The 22886-nt window shown below is 54.0% G+C and overlaps 1 protein-coding gene across 2 annotated transcripts; it reads left to right on the plus strand.

The window, feature by feature from the left end:
* The first annotated feature begins 1941 nt into the window (after nucleotides 1-1941).
* On the plus strand, nucleotides 1942-20038 carry PVALB (parvalbumin). Of its 2 annotated transcripts, none has more exons than XM_019625515.1 (5): nucleotides 1942-2024; nucleotides 4256-4323; nucleotides 5976-6108; nucleotides 7305-7414; nucleotides 19809-20038. In XM_019625515.1, exons 2-5 carry the CDS (start codon nucleotides 4263-4265, stop codon nucleotides 19835-19837), a joined length of 333 nt encoding a protein of 110 aa, XP_019481060.1. In that variant the 5' UTR covers nucleotides 1942-2024; nucleotides 4256-4262; the 3' UTR covers nucleotides 19838-20038. The 2 variants fall into 2 exon arrangements, with proteins under 2 accessions (XP_019481060.1, XP_019481059.1); XM_019625514.1 differs by lacking the exon at nucleotides 1942-2024 and adding an exon at nucleotides 3680-3776.
* The last annotated feature ends 2848 nt before the right edge of the window (nucleotides 20039-22886 follow it).

Genomic DNA, 22886 nt, shown 5'->3' on the forward strand with positions numbered 1-22886 from the left:
GACAGTCCTCCCCATGCAGCTCCAGCAGTGCTGACTTTCCAGCCCGCCCAAGCTCGAAAGTGCCCTGTGGCCCGGGCTTGTGTAGCCCATGCAATTGATAGTGACTGGTTCCCGGATGGTATATGAGTGAACCGAGCTAATCACAGCCAACAAAGCAAGGACTTTGGGGTCAGAGAGACCTGGGTTTAAGTCCTACCTCTACTCTGTGACCTTAGGCAAGTTGCCTAACCTCTCTGAGCCTTGTTCTCTCACTCGTAAAATGGGAAAGGGACTGCCTACCTTGTAAGGAGGTACAAGGACAAAAACGTAATACAGCATACCTCACACCCGGCACATTGCTCAGCAACGCGATTGTTTTCCCAGGCTCTGGCCAGGGATCTTCCTCAAGGGTTGGTCCTCAAGGCTCTGCGGCACTCTGGCCTCCCTGAGCTCAGCCACACCCCTGACCTCCCTGATGACCACCAAAGCTCTGTCCAGGCCCGACCTCTCTCCAGAGCGCAGACCTGTTGGGCACCTCCACCAGTATGTCCTCCAGGCACCCCAAACCCAGCACAACGTCCTGGCTCGTACACCACTCTCTGTGTGATTCGGGTCCATCACCTTGGCCTTGATTTCTACGCTATAATGTGAGCAGGTTGCAATTGACCAAACAGAAGCTTTCCGGGCCCCAGTATCCCAGACTTGTCAACTCCAACGTGTCATCTCCCCAGCTTGTCTCCACCTCCTCCCCAGGCTCACCGCCTTCAAAAACAACACCTCCGTTCTCCAACAGATGCCAGCTTAAAAACTTAGAGTCTACTTGGGTTTGTCCATCTTGTTGATCACAGCCCCCAAGTCTGGGAGAGTTTCCCTCGGGAAATGCTATCCTGTCCCTATTCTCCTCCCTGTTGCTATCATCCTAGTCCAGACCCCCAGCACGGGCTCCCCATCCGGTCCAGCCTCTGCTCCCTCCATCCGTGGAGCCCGCGCTCTGGTGCTGCTCTCTCCCCAACCACCTTTGCCTGAAGGCTGGCCTCCCGCTGTCACCGTCAAGAACTGGACTTTACTCTTGACAATGTCAGCACCCTGGAGACTCTTTTTCAGGTTTGGGGATGAGGAGAGGAACCATTCATGGTATTCAGCCTAGAGAATAAATATTTGTCAAATTCAGTCATTCATTCCTGCTTTTGAAAACACACCCCTTGGATGGCCACCTCCAACCCAAGACAGACCACACCAGGAAAGCTCTGGGCCTTTGCTTCACAAAAGTCACTTGCATCTAGCTTTTTGCATATAATTTCAGGGGGTTCATAGCCCCCCCCCCGAGCCCACCTATAAAGCAAAGTTTGCTCCTAACTGAGCTCATTTTACAGATGGGGAGACTGAGATGCAAAGAGAGGAAGGGATTTGTCTGGGAACATGCAGGTCCTTCTCTCTGCCAGGCACGCGATCATCTTACAAAAGTGCTGGGTCCTCTCCCACACCCGGCCCACAGCTCCGAGCAGTAAATCATGTAACACCTAACATCTTTGCACTCTATTTCCTCATCCTCGCAAGAGGGACCAGGCCTGCACGGAGAGGCTGTAGGGAGATGATGTGAAAACAGGAACCTAGCCCAGCCCCGTGCACGGAAGACAATCCCTGATCTATGCCTTGGCTCGCCTTTCTCTTCCTCTCCTTATAGGATTTTGGAGGACAGAAACATTGCTGCCATCTAAAGTGGTCATGGAAGTCTTCATGGAAGAGGAGAACCTGGCCTGAGCCTCAATTTTGGGTATAAAGAAAGACAGGGGCCAAGGTTATTAATAGACCCAGCCTGATGGGCCCGGGGAGGCTGAATGTGATACAGACACCCAGCACCACAGTTGAGGAGTACCTGACACCGGAAGGGGAGGGGGCCAAGGGCTGTGGGGAGCGCCGCCTCCCAAAATAGCCAGAGCAGGAGCCTATATAGGTGGCCACCCCACCACAGGCTTACTTCCCAACAGGACCTCCCACCAGCCCAGCCTTTGACTGCAGGTTCCAGCCCTCTACCCCTACCCGAGGTGAGTGGCAGCTACTGGGGTTAGAGGGAGATGGAGGGACGCAGTGGGGAGGGGGCCAGCTGGAACGGGCAGCTCCATCTCCCCTTTCCCCAGTGACACAAGGCTGGGGTGAGGGCTGCTGGAAGGTAGGCAGCTGTGGAGTGCAGGCCTGAGAGTACGAATTTCTGGGATCTCCATCCTAACTCCTGGCTGGGCCTCAGGTTCCCCACCTGCAGAATGAGAGGGGTGGAGCCAAGCATCTGTGAACTCTGGTGATGCCATCAGCGGCGCCAAGAAGAAGGGGTATGGAGGGCTGACCTAGTGACATCGTCTGATGCTGTGGTGGGTGTCAAGTTGATGGGAGGTTTCTGCAGCAGAGAGGTGGAGAAAGGAGGGAGAAGAATGGGCCTCTGTGGAGCCTTTGCCACAGGGATCAGTGTTTGAGGACCCTCAGGGAGCTGGTCTGTGGGCTCAGCCATGTGGGACTTGATGGGGCTGGGTCCTGAGCACTGGGGAGGAGCCCTACAGAGGGGTCACTGAACTCCAAGTGAGCAGCCTTGGGAGCGGCCCCTCTCGGCCACTGCCTCACTGCATGTCCTTAGACCATTCACTGATTCGCTCTGGCCTCAGTTTCCCCACCAGTACAGATGGGGAAACAGATTCTCCAACTAAAGCCTCGGGAGTGGACTGAGCCTGGGGGTTGATGTGATTGCACAGAAGCCCAGCATGTCCAACTTAACAGCCCGGCTGGGGCTGCTGAGGGGTCCGGGGAAGGCCTCACACCGAGAGAAATGAGGTCAGGAACTGCAGCCTCGGCTGGTGGGCTACTGACTGAAGGAGCTGACTCACAAGGAGGGGACAGCCAGAGCCAGCAGTGTCCTAAGGTTTCCAGGAGGGGCAGCCGTCCAGGGCGGAGCTGAGGGAGACACTGTTGACAGCGAGTGTGAGGGAACTTGAGCTACTGGGCAGCTAGATAGCTCTCCCCAGCACCCCCATCCCCAAGGGCCAGGGGTCTTAGCCCCTGCCTACTTGATCACACCTTAAATTGGAGTCTCAAGATCCCAACTTAAGAACCACTGACACCATCAGCACAACAGAGGGAGGAGACAGAAGCCCAGAAATGAGGAAGATCACAAGCCAAGGTCACACAGTGACTTAATGCAACCCCAAATCAAGAACCCAGGCCTCCTGACTCCCTGTCCAGTGCTCCACACACTCTAGAGGCAGCTGGTTGCCGCCTGGATCCTTGGGAGACCGTGGGAAAGAATGCAACTGGTTTCTGGCTGCATAAAGATTAGGAAGTGTCACATTTCCCAGAGATGAAGTTCAGGGCATCCAACCTGCTTAGGTTGTCTGGAAAGTGTGGTCTAAAAGTGCCACCCTCTCCCCAAACCTGGGCCTTCTGGTCTCCAAGAGGGTGCACAGAGATGTCAAGTAGCCTCTCCCACTCTACCCTCCCCCAAAAGTTGTGGGGGGGGGGCAGGAGGAGTCTGGACCCTCACTTTATTCCATGGCTCAGGAGACCAGGAAAGCAAGTCGTTATGGGGATCTGAGAAGGGTTCTTTGAAAAGTCAGACTAGGAAAAAAAAAAAATAGGTTTCAGTATGCGCATCTCTGACCAGATGTGGGATGGGGCACCGGCAGAGAGCCCAAGGAGAGCCCGCCTACCTGTGCCACCCCCTCCCAGCGTCCAGTGGGTCAGGTTTCCAGACCTCAGCGCTCAGATTTTGCAGCATAAATTTGCATCCAGGACAGACCAGAGAAGAGGCTGAGGTAGGAGCAGAGAGAGAATGGGAGCAGGGCCAAGGGGCCCACGTAGGTGTAGGTCTGGCCCCTGCCTGTCCGTATTCTCGCCGAAGCAGCGGGGCATCCTCCGAGATGCACCGACCCGACACCCTGCGCTGCACCAGGCCGGCGCCTCCTGCGTGCCCTTGAGGGCCGGCGAACCCTCCAGACCCGGCTGGTGACGCCGGCGCCCCATAACTTCTGGAGGTCTCCCCCCTTCCCCGGAGCCCTGGTCGTAGCTCCTGGGATGGCGAGGACCCCCGGCGGGGGCGGGGGCAGGGGCGGCCGCGGGACGGGCGGCGGGACTGAACTGCTCTGGCTGCGCTCCCAGCCCCGCGCCCCCTGGCTCTGCGCCAGGCCGGCCCGCGTGCGCCCGGCGCGCAGCACTGCAGCGCCGGTCATATGAGCAGAAATGATGAGAAAAGCACTTTTTAATCTTTTCGCACTTGCTCTGCCCGCTCAAACAGTTGCAGGATGTCGATAACAGACTTGCTCAGCGTTGAGGACATCAAGAAGGCAGTGGGGGCCTTTGCCGGTGAGCAGCGCGCTCCCCTCCCCAGCCCTCTCCCCTCACCCACCACCCCGGCTTCGCACCCCTGCGGCCGGCAGTCTTCCCCAGCGCCCCTCTGTCCATGCATGCCGTCGGGTGCCCGCGGGGCGAGGAGGGGGTGTCCTCAGCATTTCTCCCAAACTCCATCCAGGCGGGACTTGGAACGGGTGGGGGGGGGGAATAGGCGCCCTTCCCAAGCGACCAAAATTGCGGTCGCCAAAGGCTGGGTGGCCGAGCTGCGAGGACTGGGGTCCTGGACCAAGGGTGATGACTGAGGTCGAAAACAAAACCTTCGGGTCCTTGTGGGCGCTCGGGACTTTCCCTTTAAGGCATGTGGAAGGGGCTACAGGCATGCACGCCTTCGCTCCGACCCCTTTCCTCGACCCCCATTCTGGGCAGGACTCTTCTCACCCAGCGGTGGCTGGGGCTGGCCCCACCACTGTCCCAAGCCCCACCCCGGGGCTCAGAGCCCCCCTGAACGGACCCGCGGGCCAGGTGACCTTCCTGCTCCTGGCGCCCTGCTCTGCCCGACCCGGCTGGCGGGAGCATCCTCAGCGCTTGCAACTTCCAGCCTCCCGCCTGCCCAGGGGGAAAGCAGGGTGTCTCTTCTCTGAGCTGCCCTGAGCACTTAGCTGCCTTCCTTCCTCCTCCTTCCCATTCCCAAGATGGGGCGAACTGGGGCTGGGAGAGGGTCAGAAACTTGCCAACGGTCACCTAGCAGGCAGAAGGGAGATTAGAACTGGGGTCCCCTCCAGGCCTTGGTCCCCCACCCTAGTGTCAGCGGTGGAGTGACACTCCACCTGGGGTGGACAGAGAGGAACATGACTCTCTCCACAGGACCCCCTCCCCCACACACACGTTTCTCGCCTACGTGGTACCCTTTCCCAGGTGTTCTTAAAACGATGCTCGAGACAGAAAGTCGAGGAGGGAGGCTCTCATTGTCCTTCCTGCTTGGTGCCTCCTCCCCTGGGCAGGAAGAAGCTGGGAAAAGCCACCCTCCAGGGCACTGTGACCCACCTTGACCAACCATCTTGCTCCCTCTGAATTCCTGGGGAGCTTTCTAGTATCCCCCCAGCTCCCACTGGAGTGGATTTCTGCAGCAAAGCCAGGACTTCTGGGTCCTCCTAGTCCCCCTCCTACTGGGTGACCTTGAGAGAAATTTGTCCTCTTTGTGTTAATTTTCTGGCAACACAATCTGTAACCAAGGAGAAGGTTGCTCCTCCCCTCACCCCTGATCCTGCTCCCCCACCCCAAAATACACACACCATTTTCACACCCCCTCCAATTCCCCTGCCCTCTTCCGCTCAGCCACCACCTAAAAGGGTTCCTGAAAATCTGGAAGCCCTCTGCCTTCCAAGGCTACCCCCACCATCAGCGAAGGGTACAGTGACGGGTGGGGGCAGGCTTGGGAGCCAGGAAGATCTGGGTGCAAGCTCACCTCTCCCACCTCTAGCTACGTGACCTTGGACAAAGCACCCTCCCCTGTCTGATGGAGGCCCATCCCCTCTGTCCCCCAGGACTGGCACAGAGGAATCAGTCAATAAACTGCTGTGACACACCCCATTCTCCCCACCCTTCCCTACTGCCTGTCCTTTGTCCTAATTTTAACCCGCTCCTCACTACCCCCACCCCCACAGCTGCCGACTCCTTCGACCACAAAAAGTTCTTCCAAATGGTCGGCCTGAAGAAAAAGAGCCCGGATGACGTGAAGAAGGTGTTCCACATCCTGGATAAAGACAAGAGTGGCTTCATTGAGGAGGATGAGCTGGGGTAAACTGAGGCCTGCTGGGGCTGCCCAGCCTGAGGCTTGGGGAGAGGGCGGAGGGATTGGGGCTCCTGCTTCTGAGCTCCCTTCAGAGCTGCCCTTCTCCCTGTACCCTGCACAGAAAATAACCCTGCAGTGAGTCCTGCCGCTTCCGGAAGATTAAAATCCTCAGCACAAAGTGCAACTAACTAGGTTAAACCGTAGCCACTTAATATTGCTAATGGAATGATGCTACTTAATAATTTAATACAATTAAAGAGGCTGTTTTTCTCTGCCTAACACCCTAGGCAACACAGAGAACTAGCTCGAGGATTTCATTGATTTTTCATTTGTCTAAAAGGCACCTTCCACCGTCCCGCAGACCCCCACCTGTCTGTACCAGTGCAGCTAGAGCGGTTTCTGGGCAAATCAGGGTTGCAAAGTGAGCTTGGGAGTTCAGGAGTCCAGGGAGCAAAGCAAAATTCCTTCACTGATGCAGCTTTGCATCTCCCAGCTGTGCCTTATGTCACTCTCTGGACAAGGCTGCCTTGAATCTTGTCAGAAAGAGATGGAGGAGGGTGTGGAAAGGAGCCTTTCAAGTAGGGACGTAACCATCCATCCAGTCTCACCCCAAACCATCCCATAAAGATACCATTTGTCTAGAAACCTCTACCCACCCATGCCCAATGTGTGTGTGCGCACACACACCTGCACATATACACACACAGGCTGACTTCTACCTGTCCTCCAGGCATCACTTTTTCCAGGAAGCCTCCCCTGACACTTCTCCTCAGCCCCCGTGGGATGGATGTGTCCTTTCAGCAGCTGTCTCTGCTGCCTCATCATTGCATCCATCACACTGTGTGGCCTCTGTCAGAGTACTTGACCCCACCTCATTTCTTCAGGCAGCTTCCTAGGATCACCTCTGTGCCCCTGCTTTCCAGCATGGCCCAGCACAGGGAAGACATTTTTGTGTTGGTTGTGTTGGCTGAATAAATAAATAGTGCAGGTGCCCTGCCTGAAGTGAGGTCAACCCTTCACTGAGGACAGCCTGTCCTTCCTGCAAACCCACCCATGAAGGCACAGCCACAGCCCGGGCTGCCTGGCCCAGCTCAACTGCACGCCTGGCCCCGCTGCCCACTTCTCCTGCACAGAAGCCAGCCCACCCTCCATACAGTGCAAGGGGACGAGACCTGACTCCCTCCTTGGCTTTTCTTCCCAGATCCATCCTTAAGGGCTTCTCAGCAGATGCCAGAGACCTATCTGCTAAAGAAACCAAGACGCTGCTGGCCGCTGGAGACAAGGATGGGGACGGCAAGATTGGGGTCGACGGTGAGTAGCCATGACCTGGGGTCTGGGCACATCATGGGTCTTGGGATGTTTGGATGCTAAAAACTCAGAGCTATGTCCGTCACATGAAACGGAGAAGGGTCCCGCGCTCCCCACGATCAGAAGAAAAAAGGCAATCTGTTAGGTCTCAGAGCTCTGTTGTGTAAGCCAGGCAAAGAAAAACTGGTATAGTTTTTTCTAAACGTGAACAACCCAAAAGGAACACATTCTTTTTTTCTCCCTACCTTGTAGAGAGTTCAGAGGAATTTGGGATTTTTCCTGAACTTTGCCTGCACTTTTGCCTGGGGTCTGATCCCAGCTCTTCCCAAACTGGCTGTGTGACCTTGGGTAGTCTCCCTCTTCCTCTGGGCCTTCGTCTCCGATCTGTAACCCAAGGAGATGAGGCCAACTGATCCCCCAGGACCCTGGTGGCTCTCACGTTCTCAGATTCCAGGGATGGAAATTCCTTATCTCTTATCCTCCTCAACATCTTGTCCGGGTGTCTTGTAACTTCAAGTCTCAGAACCTGTTTTGGCTTCACCCAAGTAGATGGTTCCAGCATTGTAGGAAAGCCAGGAAAACCAGCCAGCCAGGGATCGGCTGGGAATTAGGAAACGGAATATCTTGGCTTTTCAAGCTTTGTTTTCAGAACAGGTGAGGGTCTGGTGGTCCAGCATCTCACATCCTTCTCCATTCAGATGTAACCTGCATTCACTCACAGAGCATATCCCAGCATCATTCTCTTTCTTAGCATCACGATATCCTTAAGCGTTATCTCCATTTTGCAGGTGGGCAAACTGAGGTGGAAGGTGTTTAGCGTGTTCAAAGAGCTAGCACAGGAATTTCTGGTGGAGTAGGAATTTTAAAGCAGGTCTGAACAACTCTTTCCAACATGCTATGCGGCACCTGCTCCTGTGACCGTCCTTTCTGCAGGGCTAAGAGAAAACTGTGTGTAGGTAGTTGGCCTCTAGGTTCAGGTTGTCTGGGGTCAAATCCCAGCCCTGCCACTTTCTAGCTGTGTGACTTTGGGCAATTCAGGTAACTACTCTGGGACCTCAATTTTCTCATCTCTGAACTGAGGATAATGATAGTTCTCATCTCATAGGATTGTCGTGGGAATTAGAAGTATTCATGTGAAAAGTGTTTAGAATAGTCTCTGGCACAGTGTAAGTGCTATATATGTGTTTTTAATTGTACTCATCCTTGTATACTCAGTATCTAGCCCATAGCCGACCCAAAGCAGGCACTTAATAAACATCGGCTGCCTGAGTGTCTAGTCCAGCCCCCCATGCTCTGCTCCCTGTCTGTCCTTCACCAGCTGTGACCTTGACCACACTTAGGATCCTGTGCCAGACAAATGGGATGCACAGTTTTGTCCTAAGACCTCCTTGGGCCTAGGACAAATTAAGGGCTATAGACAGAAAATTGCTTTAGGAAAGGTATGGGATTCTGAACGTGGGTATAGTTTATTAAATTTTTATGCCAGAAACAAGAACGGAGAACCTCTATCAAGGTCAGAGGCAGCGAGTTGCCTGGCCTTGTGATGCCAGCTGCCCTTTCTGTGGCTGGGGAGGAGGGAGGCAGTTTTAAAGGAGCCAGAATGGCGGGTGCCAGAGAGAAATTGGTGGCTGGTCTTGGTGACTCCGGCGAGTGGCACATCTGCTCCGCACACCCATCCTCACCACGCCACTTCTCAGATCTCTCCACCTGAACCCAGATGCCCACCGCGAGCCCGTCCCGGGCCTCCAGGCCTCCCGCCCCTCTTTATGTGTAGCCAATATGTCACAGCCCAGAAGCCCTGGGCAGGGTCTTCATGACTGGCTGCTCACCAACAACCTAAATGATGAAGAGAAACCAGGCCAGATCCTGGCCTGCTTCGCTCCCTCGCTCCCTCCCTGCTGAACTCAGATCTCAAAGAGCTCACTGAACTCTTCCAGCAGACATCTACCGTGCAGCAACCCTATGCCGGCCAATGGGGGAGGTAACGTTGAATTAGGCCCAGCTCCCAGAGACACCATTTCCTGGCTGGGCGCCCTTGAGCAGTGGCTCCGTGACCCTGAGCCCCAGTTTCTTCGTCTGGAAATTGGGTACCATCATACATACCTCACTGGGATTTTGGGAGGAGTCCATGAGAGGATGTAGGGGAGTGCTGAGTGCAGAGCCCAGGGCATAGTAAGTGCTCAGCAAATGGCACTGAGATGCCATTTCTATTTGACCTGCACGTTGCTTGCAACTCTATGTATATATACACAAAGGAACAGTAATACAAGGCAGAGGCTGGAAGGCACAGACCAGATCTGTGGAGAGGGAGAGACAGCAGGCACTCATGCAGGTCTGGAGGCTGTGGGCAGGACTACCGCAGGCTGGGGGGGGGGGGGGCGTGCAGGGGGAGGAAGTCCAGGCAAAGCATTGGTCTCAGCAAAGGCACTAAGGCTGGAGAGTCAAGGGCATGTTTAGAAAGGGGCAAAATGATTGATTTGCCCAGAGTAAGAGGGGAGAGAGAAATATTACCAGGGCATGTAATGTGTGCCCAGCCCAGTGCTGGAGTCTGCACAAATGTCACCTCATTTGACCTTGAGATGACAGAGGACATAGGTGTAGATGCAGCAAGAGCAGCTCCAGTGCCCAAGGTGACAGTGAATTTAAACCCAGGTCTGTCTGCCAGCACAGTGCAGGCTCAGGCAAACCTGGTGAAGGTCTGGGGGTTAGGACAGAACAAAACGGGGGTGGGAGGGCAAGAGATGAAATAGGCAGTGAGAGCAGATCACCCGAGGCAGTGGGGCCCCACACTTCACGCTCCTGAGGTGAAAAGATGCAGATGCCTCTCCCTAGCCACTTCCGCCCCCAAACACAGTACATTTTCTGGAGGGTGATGGAAGGGATGGTGTGATGACGCCCAACAGGCAAGATGTGAGGCAGAGCCCTTTGCGGGGGCCCCAGGGGGTTCTGCTTCTGCTTTGCTGCCTTCTCCCTTTAAAGGCTGAAGGGTCTGAGCCCTGCCCACTAGCTGGAGGATGCTCTCAGCTCCTGGTGGCACCTGGGGCAAGTCACAGAGCTCCTCTGACCTTCACACACCTGCTCTTTAAAATCAGGAGTCAGAGCCCTAGCCAGTCACTGGGGTCCCTGCTGGTGCTGGGACTCCACCGATGCCCCAGTGAATAAACCTCTAGACAAGGCCCAGCTCAGCACTTAGGCTCAACTGTGTGACCTTGAATAACGATAACAATAACATCTAACTTTATGGAGCACTTCCATGTGCCAGGCACTGTGCTTAGCATTTTACTCATTGAAACTTCCCAGCTATCTGAGGTGGATACTATTACCATCCCTGTTTTATAGATGAGAACACTGAGGCTCGGAGAGGCTGATGGTTTGCCTCAATTTCCACACCTAGGAGGAGACAAGGTCAAGATTGGCATGCAAGTCTGTCTAGATCCAAAGCACATGCCTGTGCTGCTTGCTTCATTCATTCATTCATTCAAAGTCTAGTGACCTTCCCCCAAATAGATGATTTATTTATTGACTTATTGCTTGTTTCTATCTCCTCCACTGGGATGTCAGTTCCACAAGAGCAGGAACATGGTTTTGTTCAGTTCTGACCCCAGCACTTAGAATAGGGCCTGGCACATATTAGGGGCACAGGAAAAGTTTGTTGCATGAATGAGCGAACGAATGAATGAATGTGTCCAGCTCTGGGGATGTAATGAGGAGGGAGTATGGCGTGTAGGGGCGGAAGAGGTCTGCCAGCTAAGTCTGGGGACCTGTGTGGGCTGGGGGCTTGCGTGTCGCAGGCTCTGGGGCTTCCAGAAGCAGGGACTGCCTCTATCTCCAGCTCTGTTTGCCCTTCTGAAGGTGAGTGACATTGATCAAGTTCCTTAGGACCCCACATGGAAGGGAGGGAAGAGAAAGACAAAGTTCTAATAATAACCCTTTGCATTCCCGTCTCTGGGGCAACTGCTTCCAGGAAGCTCAGACTTTTATAGATGTGGTCGATTGATTCTCAAAGGCCACCCAAGCGCAGAGCTGGTAAAGGGGGGTTTAAGGCAGAAAAAGAAGCTGGACAGAGGTGGAAGGTGCCCCAAAACCCAGTTGGGCCCAAATAGCAAGTGAGACTGAATGGCATCTTCCTTCTCAAGTATTTGCGCTTCGCAATGGTGGGTCCTGAGTGAGAATCCTCTGGAGGGCTTTTCACTACATAGATGGCCATACCTCATTCCCCAGAGTTACTGATTCCGGGGGTGAGGACCAAGCATTTACGCTTGTATCAAGCTCCCAGCTGGTGCTGATAATCCGGGGGGCACACTTTGAGAACCACTGCCATACAATAATCTTAGAAAGTAGGTGCCATCACTCTTCCCATTTTACAAATGAGGAAACTGAGGCACGGACAGGCTAAATAGCATGCCCGGGGCCACTCAATAGCAGAGCCCAGACTGGGGCTCCTAGGTCCGGCAGGACCTTCTGCCACCCTGCCTCTCACACGGGCATGTGTCCCCAGCCCGCGCTCCCCACACCCAGTGCCTGCCCATGTGGGAACGTGCAGGCAAAAAGGAATAGAGGTTACCATCCTGACGGCACTTCCTGTACTTCGGGCGGGGACTGCACGCGGACCTTTCTTCTTTTAGCTCATTTAGTCCTCACAACAGCTCCCCAAGATACACCGTCACTGTACGGACAAGGAAACTGAGGCTCAGGAAGTTTGGGTGACTTGCCCAGGACCACACAGCTATTCAGCATGGGATGGGGGCCTTCTTCAAACCTTGACTCTCTGACCCCCGATATCTCGCTCTGCCCCACCAGGCTGTAGACAAGGTATGCGTGCCCCATATAAGCGCATGCGCGCCCGCAATCTTGGTTCCGGTTTCCCTGAAACCCGATCCCATTTTCTGTGCTTCCATCCTGTTCTAACGCAAGAGCCTTTGGTTTGCTTTTGGCTTCTATTGCTAAAAAATTTAGTCGTAATGATCGCCCGACCTTTGCAGTCTGCTCCACTCACGTGCCTCAAGACATTTTTGTCTCTACGGCTTCCTTCTGGCAAAATCTGTTCTCTTTTATCCTTAAGTAGCCTATTTAACAGGGGAGGTGGGAGTGAGGGAGAAAGCCCTGGGGCTGACACACCGGAAGTCAGGCAGAAACTTACAACCGCTGCACACGTGCTACCATGTGAACAACCAACCTTTCCTCTCCCTGGGCTTCCGTTCCCTCACCCCAAAGTGGGGATAAAAATACCCACCTCAAAGGCTTGTTGCTTGAATTAAGTGAGTGCTCTGGAAATGATTCCTTTCCTCTTATGTTATGTCAGTGCTTTGCCTTGTAAGCCACCTCGGAACCCTTTGGAAGTAGTGGAAAAGCCGTCCTCAAAGGAAATGAAATTGAGGCTAAGACGGGAGGGAAGTGAGAAGGATGGAAGGAGTCTTGCCAGCCTCCCCGTAACTCTAGCCCTCCAGCCCCTATGAGATCGGATTTCCAAGCCAGGCCGGATGTGCTTATCAGAGCCAGCCCCGCAGTCCTGATGGCAGAGCCCCATGGTGTACGGTGTTTTGTCCCATCTCAATGCATCCTCAAGCAGCCTGATAAGGTCTGGGGACAGAGTCTGTGTTCCTTACTGAGAGATGTGGAAACCAAGGCCCAGTAGACAGTAAGCGCCAAAGTTACAAAGCAGATCCTTGGTCTACTGGAACCGGGTCTCCGGACGCTGCCACTCCCTCTACCAGGCTGGGCTGAGACACTCAAGTTATAAATGGTTCCTGTGCTTAGCAAGATGCTGCTCTAATTCCCACGTGGACCTCCCTAAGCCTGGCCTTAGGCTGCACTAGATAAGATTCAGCAGAGGGAGAGGAAGCGGCACTCCTTATATAACTGCCCGCCTGTAAACAGGGGCAGTCCTGACAGGGCAGAGAGAAGACACTCCCTCTCCGCTGATCCCTCTCCTGCCTCTGGGTTACAGCTTGAGTCAGAACCCTGGGCCCTTCAAGTCCAGCCTCTGAGGAGACACCCTGGTCTGAGCCACACCTGAGTTAGACTCTTCCTGGCTGAGTGGCTCTCAGCCTCAGTTTCCCAGGAAGTAAAATAGGGATGAGAGAGCCAGCGAGGATGAAATGGGATGACACACAGGGCAGTGCCTGGGACAGCCTGGGCCCCCAGAACTGTTTATGCAGGCTCATTGCGGCCACCTGCCGTGCCCCCGGATGACCCTGCCTCCCCGCTGCCTCCCAGGTTCTCTGGGTTCAGAAAGTGATCCCTGTTTGCAATAGCAACTTATAAGAAACCCAGCCCAGGAGCTATTTAGAGGCGAGGTGATAACAGGAGGTCGGTGCCTTCATCCTGGTCATCACGACAGAGGGAAGGAAAGAGCCTTCCAGGCGCTGACTCAATGTCCGTCTCAGGTTCACTGCGGGCTATCAGCATGTGCTGATCTCACCTGTCAATGGCTTCTAAATTTGTCCAATCCCCACAGCACCCGGGACCCGGACAGACCTAATTAGGCTAATTTCAGTTTCCTAAGGGAAAGGAAAGAACTGAGTCCTCCCATCCTCTGACCCTGTGTCTGCCGCTCCGCAGCCCCCACCCCTACTGCTCTTTCTGATTGGATGATGAGGAAACCAGCAAGCTGGCCCCAGGGGCCTTGGGTAAGGCTTCTGCCACAAAGGTAGGCCCATACTTGCATTCTAATAGGAGGAAGGACTCTGGACCCCTCCAAAGGCACGCTGTCCCTCCCACCTCAACAATAAGATTGACTTCATGTCACTCCCTCTGTGTGCCAGGCTCCACTATAAAAGGCACGTATCCATTCTCTCCTGTAGCCCTCAACATGACCCTGTGACGAGATACTCTCAGTGTCTCCATTTTACAGATGCGGAAACTGAGGGTCCAAGACTGAGTTTCCATGGACGGGTATGCTGGAGGTAGGGTCCTAACTCAGATGGGAGAGACAGTGTCAGAAACTTCTACCAGGTCAGCTGCTTGATCTTTAGGCTTTTCGTGCCCTCTGTCTGTTCACGTCTTCCTAGTCTTAGCTTCAGGATTTGTGTGACTATTACTTCGGAGCTCCAGCCTGTGGCAGCTGTGCTGAGGAGATCCAAGGCGGGTGGAACGAACATGTATAGACCGCCTACTATGCGCCAGGCCCTTTCTGTATTGACTCATCTGCTCTTTCCAATAGCCATGCAAGTAGCATGATCATACCCACTTTACCAATGAGAAAACTGAGGCTTGGAGAGGAAAGTACTGACCTAAGGCCACCCAGCTAGGAAGTGATGGAACGAGATTCAGCTCCAGGGTTGTGAGAAGGTTGTACGCAGGTACTAGGTGGGGACAGGAAGTGGTGGGGGACAACACCACCCCCAAGACACAGCAGCTACAGTGCTGCTGGTGGAGTCCTTGCTCTGTGACAGGCAGTCGCCAGGCAATTCATAGGCTTGGAGCTGTAGAAACATCCTGATACCAATAGCTACCAAATGCTGAGTGCTGGCCATGAATCAAGCCTGTGACCGAGCTTTCGTGCTGCTGCCTCTAAACAACCCAAAGCGTTCCATTGTACAGAGGAGGAAAGTGAGGCACAGGGAGATAAAGTAGCTAGTCCAAGGTCACAGAACAAATGGGAATTGGGAGTTGGAAGTTGACTGTGGGAGCGCTGGAAAGGTGTCTTCTAGACCTGACACTGCACAGGTAAGAAAAACAAGACCTGGAAGGGTGAGGTGTCTTGTCCAGGGACGCGAGCAATGGCAGAGCCAAAACTAGAACCCCGTACTCCGACGCCCCATTCCCCATCGCATCATCCTACTGCCAGCTCAGATGACCTAGACTTCACAGGGTCTTGGTATGTTTGCTCATTTGTTTTTCTCTAGGGAGGGACATGGACATTTTAGAGGAGACCGTTTTTTGATAGGAGAACTGCTCGTTAATTGGCTTGCTCCTAAGAGCTCTGCCCTGAGGGAGATACAAATGGAGCAGAAGAGGTGACCCCTGCCCTCAATTTGTCTACAAAGTGCCCTTCTCCAGGTTCTGGGAGGATAAAATTAGAATTCTTTGTTTTCTGCAAAAACCCAGGGCATATGGCCATTGTGATATCCTGGCTGCTTCAGAGTGGATCCCAGGGTGAGCAGAGGGGTCTGTTTTCAGAGGCTTTTGAAAAACCCCAAAGGTTCAAAATATCTCCCATAGTCAGGCCCCAGAATGCCCGACTTTCCACCTCCGGAGAGTCCCCTGATCGGTGTTCCTTGGTCCCCCTCACGCGGACTGCGCCAAATGCCCTCATGTGAAAGTGATTAACAAGCTCTTTATAGATGAGCAGCAGAGAACCTGTCATTTCTAGGGTGAAAGAGGTCAGTGCAGGTCGAGAGAGTGTAAGGACCTACTTCCCCTCTTAACAGCCTCTCCATGAGCTGGCATTGGCAGACTCAGGTCTCCTTTATTCCAGGACAGAGCAACTCGGGGCCCAAGGACAGGGTATACTGGCTCTGGCCAGATTTCCAGATTCAATGACAGGTTGAATCATCTGGGGAGAGTTCACGCTTCCACCCCATCTGGGATGCTGGCCCAATCAGGAAAGGCCCCTCCACATTCATGTACGGGGTGTTCCTGAGACCACAGACCAGGTCCTGCCTCTGCCTTGTATCTCCCGCACGATGCTGACATTTGACTTCCCCAGACCTCCATTTCCCCATCTATAAAATGGGAATCATCCCACTTACCTCCCAGGGCTCTTGCGAGAATTATGTGTGGTTAAGTGCGTACTTGTTGAACCCTAAGGAGCACTCAGGAGCCAGCCAGCCAGCCAGCCAGCCAGCCCTCCATCCGTCAGTCCATCCATCAGGCTTTGGTTGTTAGCACCTGCGGTGCCAGCCCTGTTCTATTACGAGGAGCATAGCGAACAAGACAGACGGGACTCCCTGCCCCCTGGAATTTACATTCTAGTAGGGGAAGACCGATCAAAATAAGGATATAAATATGATCATTCCAGAGTGTGCTAAGTACCAAGAAGTAATTTTAAAAGGGCTGATATGACAGAGTCATGGCTGGTGGCGATACCTGAGCTGGTTCGTGTGTCTCTCTAGTCCTAGGTCAGAGTAGGTCGGGAACCTCCGGGGGAAAGCAGGAAGCCTAAGAGTGCAGCTTGAACCACGTCTGCTACGTGATCTTAGCTGAGCCACCTCACCCTTGGGCCTCAGTGTCCCCATCTGTAAAATGCAGACAAAAGCGTCTCTCCCATGGGATAGTGGTGAGAGTTCAATGAGATAATATATGCAAAACACTCCTGTGTAGGCATTCAAATACATGGTAATTTTTTAATTCTATAAAAATGGACAATGTCCATCAAAGCACTAATGATAAAAGACATCTCACAGAACCACCTGCCCTGTGAGGTGCTATGGGATCACAGGTGCTCATTGGATGAGAAAGAGAACACTTTGACACCTGGCCCGTGGGAGGGATTTTTAGAGTGTTTGGTGTTGGGGTTATGTCTCTGCCACTCACTGTTACCACCCAGCCTGTGACCCTGAAGGTTCTCGGGACCAGCTGAAGGATCCCTGCCTCTACCTTGAGTCAATATCCAGGCCCCCACATCCGGTCACCCCTCAGGGACGGCCTGGGGACAGGAGAGGGCAGTGTCCATTTCCCAGGTCAGACCTCAGAAAGGTGAGGAGCCCAGGACAAGTGCCTCCACCTGGTGGAGTCAGCACCTGGTTATGTCTATGACGATAGCATGTGTTGGTCTGGGTGGCTTTTGTGTTTTCACTTTTTTATCTGGAGATAATTCTGGCTTTCCAGGAGAGTTGCAATAATAGAACAGCGTTCCGTGTGCCCCTCCCCCAGCACTCTCTAAGGCTAACATCTTCCATAGCTCTGTGAAAGCTAAGAAAGCACATATGTGTTCTGTCCAAAGTCTGCGGAGGGCGGGGCGAGCCTCAAGGAAGCCCCAGATGCTTCTTGTGGCTTCTCTGAGGCAATTTCACATCCAGTTTTTTATTTGCCTCTCACAGGACTTGTTATTACTGCTCCTCCCTTCACTCCACTGGTGATGGGGGACCTGACATTCCCCAGCACACAGGGCCAGGCTGGGCCTCGAACCCTAACTCTCGCTCTCTACCCACGCTGTCCCCACGTTATGACACTGCATGTTCTGGAGGCTACGGGGACCCCGCTCTCTCTGGCAAGCTGGGTCATGCCATCTCGGGAACACAGAGTGGCAGAAGGGTGGCAAACTCCTTCCTGTCCTCTTGTCTCCTGGAGAGAAAAACCACAGAGGAGACGCTCCCTGGGCCCCTTCATTCCACATCAAAGTCTCAGAAGAGCTGGCTGCTGAGCGGCACCCCCCTTTAACCACCACAGGGGGGACCCCACAGTTCAGAGGCCGTGGGAAACAGGGGCACAGGGGCTCACAGTGAGAGCTCAGCACCTCCTGTGCCCCAGTACGTCTCTTCTGACGATCTCCAACTCAAGAAGCAGGGTCGACTTTCTTCCTTTAACGGATGATGACAGGGAGGCTCAGAGAGGCTCAGCGTCTGAGGTCACATGGCCCAGAGGTGGCAGAGCCACCTGGGGCCCAGGCCTTTTCAGCTGTACTCATCCTATCACCAGCCCAGCCCAGCTACTGGGTCTTTCCCAAATGCACCCCACTATTTCCTGTCCTCTGAGCCCTGACTATGAAAATGCACCCCCTCTGACATGCCCTTCCCCTCCACCTTTTTCCTGTGGGAATCCTGCGTCTGCTTACAGGGCTCTATCAGAAGCCACCTTCCCTCGGAAGCTTTTGCTGACCCTTTAAATAGAAGGCCCCTCTTCTCCCCGTGACAGTGAGGTCTCTGAGCCTAGTTTGCCTTTTCACAAACATGCCTGACCCCCTCCTGTCAGGCACTGAGCCAGGGGGTGGATGGAGCCGTGAACATGGCGAGTGGGGTCCGGAGCTTTATGTTCCAACGGGGGAGGCAGACAACAAACAAATAAGCAAGAATACACTCAAAAGTGATTTGAGAGTGGTAAGTGCTGTGGATATAATTTAAAATGGTGACAGCGAAGAGGATCAGGGTAGAGGTGGGTCACTGCTTTTCCAGAATGGCCAGAGACGGTAACTTGAAGGGTGACATGTGGGCTGAGACCAAGCGGGTGAGAAGGAGCCAGCCGAGAGAAGGTCTGGAGCGTGTACCAGGCAGAGCCAACAGCAGGTGCAAAGGTCCTGAGGTCACAATGCCTTGGACATACTTGAGCTTCAGAGGACAGGCCAGCAGCATGGAGCAATACCTGCCAGATGTTGTCTTCCTCCCTGACTAGACCAGAAGCTCCTGTGGGGCAGGGACCATCTCCTGTTCCCCTGTATCTCCCTTCACCTAAAGGCTCTGCAAAGTCACAGCTCATCTCTGAGCCTCAGTTTTCCCTTCTGTAAAGTGGGGACAGCACCTCCCAGTTTCCTGAGTGTGAAGCTAAATCAGGAGCCATGTGCGACAGAGCCCAGCTCGCTCTGAGCACCTGTGGGTGCGCTCGCCCCCCGAGCTGTGAGGAGCCGTCACGTGCTCGGGGGCCTCCAGGGTCTTGCTCTGTCCCCTGAGGAGGAAGCGCGCACAGTGGTTCTTGAACCTGGCTGCTCACACCTTCTGACAAATAAAACAACTCATCCCTTTCCCCGGACCTCCTAAGTCACAAGTTCCAAGGCCAGGGCCTGGGAGTCTGTGTCTTCTTAGTTTCTGCTGGTGATCCTCGGGAAACCACGAGACAGGTGGTTAGGAAGACGTCGAAGCCAAAGCTGCACAGACCTGGGTCTGAATCCTGGCTCTGCTTCTTCCTAGCTGTGTGACCTTGCAAAAACCACTGGACTCTGAGCCTCAGTTTCCTCATCTGCAGCATGGGGATAATGATAAAATACACATCACAGGGTTATTGTCAGATTCAACTAAGATACTGTATATAGAGTGCTTAGACTAGTGACTGGCATATCATAAACATTCAGCAAATTATCATTGCTATTATTATTGTACAGTAATACCTTGGTTTGCGAGCATAATTCATTCCAGAAACAAACTACTCGTATTATAAGACATCGCTCGTTTACCATATTAAAATGTATTGGAAATGTTGGCCCGTCTTGCGGAACACTCGCAAACCATGTTACTCGCAATCCAAGGTTTTGCTGTAGTTATTATTAATAATTTATGGGTGGCATGACATTATGAAACCAAAGATATGCTATGCTCACCATTTCCCACCTCACTTCATCCATCCATCCATCCATTCATTCATTCATTCATTCATTCCCACACACACTCAGGCCATCCCTCCAGGACTTCCACAGCAGATGTGAGAACCAACAGAAAGCCCTGCAGGGCGCCATACAGTCAGACTGTTGCCAGGGTCTTCTGCCCCGTCCGCCTCTGACTCACCTCTTTGTCCTTTTCGTTTGCAGAATTCTCCACTCTGGTGGCTGAAAGCTAAGCGGCTCTAACCGGCCCAGGTCTCCCACCTCTCTACCCCAAGCCTCCAATCTCAGCCCTCTTGCTGCCCTCCTGCGTTTCTGTTCAGTTTGTTTATGTTATTTTTTACTCCCCCTGACCCCCTCCAGCCCTTGAATGCCACCATTCTTCTGGAAAATGCTGGAGAAACAATAAAGGCTGTACCAATGGATTCTGCTGCTCAGGAGGACCCAGCCCAGGCTTTCTAGACACACCTGCACAGGGGTGGGGGCAGGATTTAGACAGTTAGACAAGATGGGACGGAAGAGAAATTGCTGAGCACCCTCCTCTGCATTTGGTACTGAGCATGGCACTCCATGTGGGTCACCCACTAATCCTTGAAACCACCCCATAAAGTGGGTGATGAAACTCCCACTTGACAGATGTAGAAACTAAGTCTTAGAGGGGAAGTGATATGTCTAAGCCCATTCAGCTAGGAGTCATGGATGGATGGATGACCATTAAGACTCTTTTGTTACAAATGACAGAAACCCAACTCAAAGTGGCTTAAGCAAAAAAGGAAAAAAAGAAACAAAGGCTTGATTGGTTATGTACCTACATAGTCCAGGGGCAGGTCTTCAGGAACGGCTGGATCAAGGGACTCAAATGATGTCATCAGGATTCAGTCCTTCTTTCCCCATCTCTGAGCATCGCTTTCCTTTGTGCTGGATTCACTGTCAGGCTGGCCGTCCCCAGTGATGGCAAAATTCCTTCCACAGCTCCATGTGTGTATTCAGCAATACCAGTAAAAAAAACAAAAACGGAAAAGCTGCTTTTTCCCGTTCACTCCATCAGAAGTCCCCAGATCTGGTCCGATTAATACCCAGAGCTAATGTTTATTGAGCACCTTCTCTGTGCTGAGCCCCTTCCGCGATTCCATCCATACAACAACCTTCTGAAGCGGGGGCCGTTAGTATCTCCGCTGTACAGATGAGGAAGCTTAGGCACAAACAAGTGAAATGTTTGTCCAAGATGACACTGAGTAAGTAGTGGAGCCGGGGCCTCAACCCTGGCAGTCACCTTTAGAATCTGTGTCCCTCCCTGAACCGGGCACCACTCCAGGATCTGGGTGGTGCCCATTTGTGGAGAAACGTGGGGTCAGTGACACCAAAAGCTCATGGCCTGAGAGCTGGGGAGAGGGGTCCTAGCGGAAATTGGGGGGGGGGGGCGGAAGCTGCGTGGGCAACACAGCAGCAGCCCTGCAGGGCGACTTCTCCTCTTTCCCACAACAGCCTCGGGTGGGAACTGAAGTGTGTTCTCCCCCTCACGTGGTGGGTTTCTGGACCCCATACACAGTGGTGCCACCCGACCCTTCCCTGGGCCTGAGGTGTCACCCTAGCAGGGCTGTCAGGGAAGGTGCCCACTAAGGAGAGGACCAGGGCAGGCACCCAGGGCAGGACCCAGGCTGAGGAGCAGAGGGACTGGCCGCCTTCCGGGTGGCAGCCAGGCAGGGCCAGCAGCCCAGGCCTGGGAGGGGACAGGGGACCAGAACTTGGAGTTGGACCAAAGCAGCAGCAGGCCCCGAAGGGGCCACAGGACGCGAAGCCACAGGAGCCAAGGGATGGTCTGCACGGGACAGCACGTATGAGCAAGCGGGTGGGCGTGAGGGCACATGCGTACACACATGCACACATGCTCGTGACAACACTCAGCATCAGGGTGAACCCAGGTTTTATGTGGGGCTCTATGGAGGCCCGACTTTGGACACTGAGGACAGGGTGGGGCTGGGCCGTCCAGGGCTGGGCCCGAGCGGAAGGCGGGAGGACAGACTGGGGCTGACCAGATGGGGCATCTCCCCTGGAAACCAGTTCAGGGCTTGGGAAAGGCATGCAGGTCAGGACAACAGTGACAGCGGCTGCTGCCCGCTGGCCTGGGGTGGTCCACACCCAAATGGCCGCCTACACACTACAGTTCAGACTCAGGGCAGCACATGGCACAGCAGCCCAGCGTTTGCGAGCAGGGCCATTGGGGGACACAGGACATTGTCTCCAGGGCTCTCGATTTGGAAAGGATTTACCTGGAGCCTGGGCAGGACAAGTTGGGGGCGGGCGCCTTGTGTGTGTGGGTGGGAGTCGGGGGGCAACAGTGTGGTCAGAGGGTGCATAATGACCAGTGACACTGACAACAGTGTGCTGCCAAGCCCTCCCTCCTGCTGCTTACATAGTTCTGGATTCGCCCATTTCTCTCGCCCTCTCCACCACCGCCTGGATCCAAGTGGATCATGGGCAGGATCGGGGCACAACCTCACAGAGCCGTGTAGCCTGGGTCTCACATTCAAGAGGAGCCTCCCATTCGGACTTCGGGCATCTCTTCAAATGAGGCAACACCAATCGCTGTGTGTAACTCAGGTTTGGTATCTTCATAGACTGGGACCTTTACCACCGTATGGAGGTGATCTGTCATCAACCAGGCTCTGAGAGATGCTGGTGGGAGACGCCCGGGCCCCTGGGCCACCATGTGGCCTCCTCGCCGGTCCCTCCCCTCCGCCCACCTCCCCAATGCGCCCTCCACCCCAGAGCCCCCAGGGTTCTCTCTCTCCAAACCAGATCTGGTCACTTTGTTCTTCTGACTAAAACAATCTAGTGGCTGCCCATTATAGAATAAAATAATTCTCTTTTTTTTAATAATATATTTATAATACAATGTTCTTCAAATCATTTTACTTCATAAGAATCCAAGCACAGGCTTCCTTGCCCACAGGGATGGCCCAGGCCGTCCTGGGCTTCTGCCTCAGGGCTCCCCTCCAAGCTTCCCTCAGCCTGAAGCATCGTGCTCTCTCCCTGGGTCCCCACCCGCTTCCCCTAGCTCAGTCGTCGTCATCCGCAGGAAAGCCACCCTGACTGGATGGCCCCTGCTGGGGTGAGAGCCCCTGACCTTCTGAGAAAGTATTTACCACAGGTGACGTGGGCGGGGAGGGGAGGGCGGAGTGCGACAACCTAACTGGCAGCCACGTCTCCCAGGGATCGGAAGATGCGAAGGCACATCTGTGGGGTTCCCTGCTGGATCCCAGGGCCTGGCCCACAAAAGGGCGT

Source organism: Hipposideros armiger, unplaced genomic scaffold, assembly GCF_001890085.2.
Source record: "Hipposideros armiger isolate ML-2016 unplaced genomic scaffold, ASM189008v1 scaffold_633, whole genome shotgun sequence".
Lineage (NCBI taxonomy): Eukaryota > Metazoa > Chordata > Mammalia > Chiroptera > Hipposideridae > Hipposideros > Hipposideros armiger.